The sequence below is a fragment of the Anser anser genome (assembly GCF_964211835.1).
Source record: "Anser anser genome assembly, chromosome: 1".
Classification (NCBI taxonomy): Eukaryota; Metazoa; Chordata; class Aves; order Anseriformes; family Anatidae; genus Anser; species Anser anser.
In genome coordinates, this window is record NC_139720.1 from 99409060 (window position 1) to 99417288 (window position 8229).

Here is an 8229-nt window from a genome sequence, read left to right on the forward strand (position 1 = left end):
ACAATGCTTAGCCTGCCAGCCCCCCAGGCTCATTGCAGACCTTGAACAATGATGCACAGTGCTCCCCACTATCAACCCGCGGTGAGCCCTGGAGGTGGTTTAACCTATGCCTGGTTGTCTGCTCTCTCAGCTGCAGATACCCTCCTCAGTTCAACACTGGAGTGTCTCCAGGCTCAGCTGTACCTTGTAGTGAGCAGGTTGGGTCTGTGCTGTCCCTGTGGGCAGCTCATGTACCTCCTGCCCGCTCGGACACCATTACAGTGCCTCTACCTCCCTGGGGAGATGCACAGAGGACAGGGCAGAGAAGAGCTTCCTATGGCCAGGTTATCGGTCCTTCCACCTCACTGTGCAACTGATGCCTGGAATAAAGCCTTTACCCTCCTTTTGCTTAAAATCACACAGATCAAGGACAAGTCCTGGGGTTCTCTGTGGCAGCCAGTGAAAAATGCTGCAGAGCGCAGCAGACCTCACAGCAGTGTCACAGACCTTTCTGGTGCCATTAAGACCAAATAGGTGCACCTGGCAATCAAGGGGTGCATTTTGGGTGATTTCCTTGGAGAAAAAAAGGGATGTGTGGTGGGTGTTCATACCTGCTTGTACACTTGCCTCCATGTCAGCAGAGAAGCGTCCTGTGCTGGTGGCCACCAGCCTTTGCTCTGCCAAACCCCAGCCCCTGGAGACCCCAGGAGAGCCGTGGGGTCTGCCCCTGGGGACCCCAGGAGAGCCACCTGCACTCCTCCCCAGCTCTGCGCAGGAGCAAGCCCGCGGCAAGCAGAGGCGAGAGGCCGGGGAACGACTCGCTGCCGCCGGCGGGTACTTACGCAGGGATGCCACATGGGGTGACGCGTGCCCGTGCCGGGTGCGCCCTCACTTCATATACTCCCCTTCGCTCACATAGTCCATAAAAGACCCCGGCAACTCAGCAAAATCTTCCAAGACAAGACTGGTGGAGTCCTCACCCAGCAGGTCACTCTCGGGCCGGGAGGCCCGGGGGCGCGGAGCTGGCGGCGGTGGTGGTGGCGGAGGCTGCGGAGGGGCCTCGGAGGCACCAGCGGGTCCGTGGGCAGGCGGCGGCGTGGGCTGCAGCTCCTCAGCCTCTTCTGGTTCCCCCTCGGAAGAGGCCGGCCCCAGGACGTGGTAGAGGCTGGGCAAGCGGATGTCGAAGCGGAGGCCGAACTTGGCGAAGAGCTTCTCGTTGAGGGAGTAGAGCTTCTCCGAGATGTCGTAGCCCAGGTGGGAGGAGAAGAGGCGGGCGACGTAGCGGTCCTTCCTCAGGAGGAGGTAGAGCCGTCGCCTCGGCCAGGTCACGTAGCTGCAGTCGGTCTCGGCCGTCAGCGTGACCTGCAGGGCAGGGAGGGAGCGGAGTGAGCCCCAGCACCCCGGGGTCACCCACACCTCTCCTCGGGGATGGTGGGGCTGGAGAACCACTTCAGATACGACCTCACCCACTGCTGATTTCCTTTCCCCAAGGAAACAATTTTGGTTGGTTTTTAGAGAACATTTGTTTTGCTTTGGGTTTTGCCAACGAGATTACAGCCATTTATTCTGCTAGCTATAAGATCAGGCTAACAATAATAAACATTTATATACACACCACAAGACTGTATATTGCAATAAATATAATAATAAAACAAACACACAAAGGGTCAAACACTCCTGGGCTAAAGAAGAACATCCGAGTGTAATGGAGACACCGGCATGCGAACAAGTGTCGGAACAGAAATATCCTGGGGGCTCCCTTTCGCTCTATACCCAGGGGTCTCCTTGGCCTGCCACCATGACAGAGGGCCACTGGGAAGCTGAACACAGCTTGGCTGCAAGTGCGTGTCCTTGGGATTGATATCCAACGCCACTGCCATGCAAGCAGCTGCTGTATGAAAGAAATACAGGAGCTAAAACCCGAGAACTTCCCCAGGCCAAGGTGAGCGGGATTAAGGGTCACAAGGAAACCGCAACGAGCAGAATGTCCTTTTCCTAACCAGCTTCTGGTGCAGCAATCGAAACCCTCTGCTTCCCGCAAGGGATTAGGTGAGCTGTGATCACAGAAGCTGTCTCCTAACCAGGGCAGCAGGACAGGATTCGCTCATGAACACCTCCAGCACCACCAGAGCTCCTGGAGGAACGTGCCAGCCACGAAACCTGACTCCTGTGGGCACTGGGAGCCAGCAGCTCTGTGGGAAGAAGATCTGGCCAAAGCAGAAAGCATGAGGAAACCAGCTCTCCTCATGGAGTGAGTCAAGCTTCTGCCACTTTTCAGTGGGCCCGGAACTGAAACTGCTCGATCCAGGTGACCGTGAGGAAAATCTGGATGAGAGAAGCCTTCCATACCTTCCTCCAGCAAAGCCCCAGAATCAAATGTCCCTTTTTTTTTGTTTTTTAACCCAGATGATTGTGATGCTGGGGATAAGGTTGAGATGAGCCACAGAGTCTTATTAACTACTCGGATAAGAGTGACTAGTGTGTCTGCCAAAGGTAGCACGTCACCATGGCCAACCGTGGGTGTCAAGAGAAACGTCCTGCCAGGAACAAGGACCTGTCAAAGTCTCACCTGCTGAATGCTGGTCTCACACAGCCTGATACTTCTTCATGCTCCTCAGTAAGCAGACGAGGTTTTAGGCATTTTTGGCACACTGCTGCAGCCTTTCCCCACCTAGGACAGCACCTCCCCACCCCAGTGTCTGGCGCAACTGACCTCCCCAACCAGCCACATCTTGCAGAGCAGGAGCTCCCCAGCTATCTCACACACCACAGATAAGGATGCTCAGGAGCTCTGGGAACAGTCAGTTCCACAGAAATTAGCTCAGAGGGCAATACAGATGTCTTCTCAGGTTGCACGCCATCCAGCTGCCTGTTTCCCACCCTAGAAGGAGAATTTCCCCTCTAGGAGCACCGGGTATCATTCTCCCTGCTCGACTCTTACGCAAACACCATCCAGGAGCCAGCAACAATCTGCTGCTGGGTTGAAGCCTGGAGCAGAACACAGCCGTGCTGTTGTTGCCCTCACCTACCCCATTATCTTGGCCTGATATCTCAATTTCTGCTCAGGACCTGCAGCCCTGTGCCACTGTCACACGGCCAGCCTCCGACTGCCACCGTTACTCTTGCAAGACCGTGATCAGTGGTGGCAGCAGAGCTTTCAGGACCAGCCATCATGAGCCCCCTCACACAGTACACAGGCCGAATTCAGAGCCAAGGAAAGCAGATTTGGGGAGCTGCCCCGGCTTAGCCAAGTCTGAACTTGGCTGTTCTTGTAAGAAAGCATCATCATTCCCTCATGGCTGTCCCACGCTCCCAAGGGATTAGAAAAGTCCCTCCCCGTATGCCCTAACTGGCACACTCAGGACTGACATCCTGATAGGGATCAGCCTGTCCTGGCTTGTGAGTTAGAGGCAGAGAGATGTGGGCTTGAGTAATCTCCTCCAGAAGGAAAGCCAAGCAAATACGTTGGTGTTGACAGCAAGAGCAAAACCCTCTCAGTTGCTGCAAATAAGAATTGGTCTGGCCTCTCAGCAAGGGATTCCTGTGCTCAGAAAGGACCATATTCAGGCGTGAATCAGCCTTTCTGCTTCTCCACGCCGAACACATCACCATCAGAAAGGGGATATTTATGGATTTACATCACTGCCGCGTTTTGCCACGCTTATGCAGGGAGGCACGGCCGGCCAGCTGCACATTGGGGTGAACGTGTTGGTGTCGGGGGCTTACCTGGAAAGTCCCTTCCTCAGAGGGTCGCAGTGATTCCCACTCTGGAGAGTCCAGAAACTGGTAGGGGAAGACGTAGTGGAGGAACTGCCCGTCCTGGCTCACTCGGACCCTGCAGAGAGGACAGGAGAGATAGGCAGGCTTAGACCACAGAGCAGGCACCCCATGAACGTGATCACACCGTGCGCAGGAGCCAGTCCCACCAGCAAGGAGAGGCTTTCTCCCTGCCACACACGTCCCCGGTCCCCTCTGGGACAGCTGAAAGTGCTCCAGTTTCTGGGACTCAACCCCTTTGCTCCACGGAAATGAGATTCACTGCCCTGTAATCTGCCTGGTTTGTTGCTTGCTACGCAGCCAGCCCCCACAGGTGCAATGCTTGGTCCTGAACCAGGACTCCTCAGCCTGCGAGGCTGCTGCTTTTCAAGTACCTCTCAGCCTGACTGTGGCTCTTTCTGCTGGCATTTTCCTCCTTTCCTCAGAGCTGTATGAGGGCAATCCCCACCTCTAGGCTGGGATGCCGTGGAACCCTTCCCCCAAATCCCGCTGGCCGTTGTTCCTGCACACCACGCTGCAAGCCCATAGTTTGCTGCACATTATCATTCAACCTCTCCTGGCCTCTTTGCCTTCTAAGCATGACTTTCTCCTATTTTTGCTACAACCGCCTAACAATGCCAAGATCGAACCCCCACCCAGCCCCACTGCATAGCAGAGGGGAACTGCACAGCCCCGGGCAGCGGCAGGGCACACTGAGGCTCTATTCTTAGCTCTGTGCCACCACATCGCTGCATGATTTGGGGCCTCTTCCCTCCTGTCACCACGTTCCCCAGTTGCACGATGCTCACAGGCAATTCCAGCTTTCAGGAGGCACAGGGCTTGGGTCGCTGGTGACTGCCAGCCAGATGTGCTGCCCGGACAGGTCAGGGACTGCAAGACTTTGTGATTCAGGCACGTCCTGCCCTCCCAAGCCCACCTTACCTTGCTATTGCTCAGCTCTAGAGCAACAAAGCTCTGCAGGGTCAGCAAGGGCCTCACAAGGAAACAGAGTGGGTACCAAGAAATGCAAATCCAATCCCATCTCCATGGATTTTATTTACAGACTTGGTGCGCTTCAGTGCAGGCTGCTCAGCAGGGGGGTTTGGTAAAGGGAAAGGCAAGTAAAGGAAATACACGTACCCAATTTCCTCCCAGTGCTTTGACATTCAGCACTGCTCAGTGTTACCAAGATAGTCTTAACACATCCCAAGAAAAAGGACAAACACCGAAAGAGCAAGTACAACTTTTCTTCTTCATGCACCCCCTCACCTCATACCAGAGAGGACGGACCACGGCAATAAACTATGAGCTCCAGGTGATGCTGGGCTCGTCTTCCCAAAGGAAAATCCTTGTGAGACACTCACAGCTCAGCACTGCTCCCACCTGCAGGTCTCCTTCCCTTCCCACTCTCACCTGACATTAATGCCACGTGCCTGACAGCAGCTGGGAAGATAATATTGCTACTATATTCTGCATTTGGATTTTGCAAGCTGGAAAAGAGGCATAGAGGCATGCCACAGGCTCTCAGGTGAACAAATGCCAGTACTTCATCAGCACAGTTCAGTCAATAACCAAAAAGAATCAAAAGGATGTGACTTGCAGGCAGTCAGCTGCAACCATCCCCAGGTCCCTGTGGTCCTCCTTGATGGTCTGGGGGAAGGAATAGCATGAAAGCGTAAGAGTCAAGGAAGGAATGAAGCCTGATGAGGCGGTGTCCAGTAGAGGGGTGTACTCACTCTTTGATGAAATGGCCTCAAAGTGAAAAAATTCAGAGCCCTGAGGGTTCAGGTGTTGGGAACAGGGAGCAGAGCCTCTCCCTTAGTGCTGCTGGCCGGGGCGAGCAGGTGAACCAAAGACTGCTGCTCAGTGTGTTTGGCCACCCACATCACAGAGGTGTGTCTGGTACCCACAGAGGCCACAGGTTCAGACATCTCCTTCCTGCCCTCAGAAACACTCTCTCTCAGCCTTTAGGCTCCAGGTCTGCTCCCGTTAGAAATAAAATCACAGAGTAAGAGGTGAGGACCCCCCCAGCATTATCGCAAGTGAGGCTGAGCTGGCAGCTCCACCACATATTGTTTGATGCTGCAAACCATTCCCTGAAATATTTTAATTTATATTAGGGAAAAAAAATAAAAGCCAAACCCCAAAAGCAAATTACAAACAAGCAAACAACAAAAGCAACAGACAGATGCATACTACAGGGCCCTTTCAGAGGAAGGAAAGGATCACCACCCTAATTTCTGCAGAGGGGCAAAACCACAAGAGGAAGCCACAGCACTTTTCTGCCAGACTTTGCTCAGAAACGTGAGGGTCCTTACCTGCCAGAGAGCAGCAGCGAGAGGCGGTCAATGGGCGTCTTGCCCTCCACCGCGTAGTTCTGGTCTCGGGCTAGCGGCTGCACTTGCTCCTCACAGCATTTCACAATTTCCCTGTAGACCTCCAGGGGCACCTGCAAGGGCAGGTACATGGTCTTGTAGAGGAGGTCAAACTCTTCGGGGATGGTGTCCTTGCGGAGCCGGTAAGCCAGGTGAGCCAGCTGCAGCAGGCAGACGAAGACGAGCAGCATGTTCCAGACGAAGACGTCCAGCCCGCAGGCGCTCAGCCAGCCCCACAGGGCATAGCAGAAGTAGCCTGGGGCCAGGAGGCCGAAGATGTAGAGGGACCCAAAGATGCCGCTGCCCCCCATGTAGCCCAGGAGGACGATGCAGCTGGCCAGCTGGTAGGCTGCTCCCTCCATGTGCTCCTTCCAGGCATCGCACGCAGGAGGCTGGAGGACAGCCTGGTCCCAAGAGGGGCTGCTGGCGCTCATCCTGCCCCGCTGCCCACCCTCCCTGGCTGCCCGGCGTTAAAAAACTATTGTCATACGCAAAGAGGTCTGAAACCAGAGCTGCTGGGAGGCTGTTCCTCCTCCTCCTCCTCCTCAGTGCCGGCGGGTCCCACGGCAGCACGCTTCAGAGCAACATGCTAAAGCACTGCTGGACGTTTTCGCGCCTAGAAAATCCCAGAAGCGTTTGTTTTTCCCTCTTCGTGGCTCACAGATCAGGCCGGCCCCCTCCCTAGCCGCACCAGAGGGAAACGGAGCTGGCAAATAGGAGGCCGAAAGAGTTCAGTCGAAGAGAAAGCAGAGGCCATTAGCTGGAATACTCCGGGACCGGACGGAGATCTGGTTGCACTGCCCCTCTCGCCAGCCCTCTGGCAGTGAAAATAGAGCCCGTGAGAGCTGCGGGGAGGGGAGCGTAGGGCGCCCGGGTTGGATTCGGTATGTCTATCTCTTGGCAGCCGCGAGGAGAGGGACCCCAGAGGGATAACCATGTTTGGAATTGAAATCCAAGGAGCAAAAGCAGCGAGGGGAACGGAGAGCAGGCACGCACCCGCCACTTAACATAACTCAGGCACCCAGATAAGCCGGGCAGTGCGAGGAGAGGGAAAACAACCAGCTTTATCACTGCAAACTCCAGCCGCACGCGGGGCTCAGCGCTGCTCTGCACTCTCCTGGAAGGGATTGACAGTCACGCAGCACAAAAAAGGAGAAAGGCCTTCTCCTTCTCCCGCTGCAACCGGTAGCGATGGCAGGAACTTAGCAAAAGAAGAGAGAGTCGGGTCAGTGGGAAGGATTTCCCCACAACAGGCTCTGCAGCACAGCCTCCCCACGGAGATGGGGCAGCTCCATCCGGCAGGGCATTTCAGACCACGGGGATTGAGGTAAAGCACAGAAGCACATTTGTGAGTGCAAGGGGCAGAGTTAAAGTAAACGGGACCCAGATTTATCTATCATGAAGAGGAGACCGTGCTGCCTAGAAGTTTTGGAGCGTAACGCTGGGAAGCGTGCTTTGCGGGGACATCCCAGCTGAGGGAGGACTCTCACCCCACAGATAACAGGCTCTCAAGCTGCATTTTCATCTCATATATGGCAGAAAGGATGCTTTTGCGCAGGTCTCCTATTTTCATCCCCACTAAAACAAGTAGCACAGATGCTGGCAGAAGGTAAGCTCCTGGGGAAACATCTCCCATAGTAATTCTTTACAGTCATTCATAACTCCCCTGGGGCTTCATTCACCACGAGGAGGAAACACAAACCCTTTCAGCTCAGGTGGCCTAGGACACAGGTACAAGGGGGACCTGCTGAGTTCAGTTCTCCACGGTCAGCCATAGAAAAGATGCGTAAATGCAACTTTTCCCCTGCTTCAAGTACCGTGCTATCAGTCATACAGGCAGGGTCCCCCCACTGCGAGGAAGCAGTTACATTTCAGGCATTGACGCAACCGGCACGGTCAGTCAGCAGTATGAAGTCAGCTTGCATGGGTCAGTGGAGTAGAGATTGGGTTTCAAGGGTGGTTGTGTTTCAGGACGAGCTCGCAGCTGCCCTGCCTAACATGCCATTCTCACTGGCACCATCCACTTAAAGACACACAATCAGTTCTTCCACTAATAGCGCTCTGGAATAACGTTATCGACTGGGTGAGGCTCAAGCAATGCTTTACGGCAGCCTTGAAG

General features: G+C 54.8%; 1 protein-coding gene across 2 annotated transcripts in view; it reads right to left on the reverse strand.

The window, feature by feature from the left end:
* Positions 1 to 7806, reverse strand: part of POPDC2 (popeye domain cAMP effector 2) — a 15555-nt gene extending 7749 nt beyond the window's left edge. Inside the window, exons 1-3 of one of the 2 annotated variants that reach the window (XM_083811962.1) lie at positions 6054 to 7806; positions 3706 to 3814; positions 960 to 1341 (exon numbers count right to left, since the gene is read on the reverse strand). In XM_083811962.1, coding sequence (XP_083668088.1) covers positions 960 to 1341; positions 3706 to 3814; positions 6054 to 6544 — 982 coding nt within the window. In that variant the 5' untranslated portion in view covers positions 6545 to 7806. Of the gene's footprint in view, positions 1 to 821; positions 1342 to 3705; positions 3815 to 6053 lie in introns of both variants that reach the window. The other variant, XM_083811961.1, reaches the window with a different exon arrangement.
* Positions 7807 to 8229: the final 423 nt, after the last annotated feature.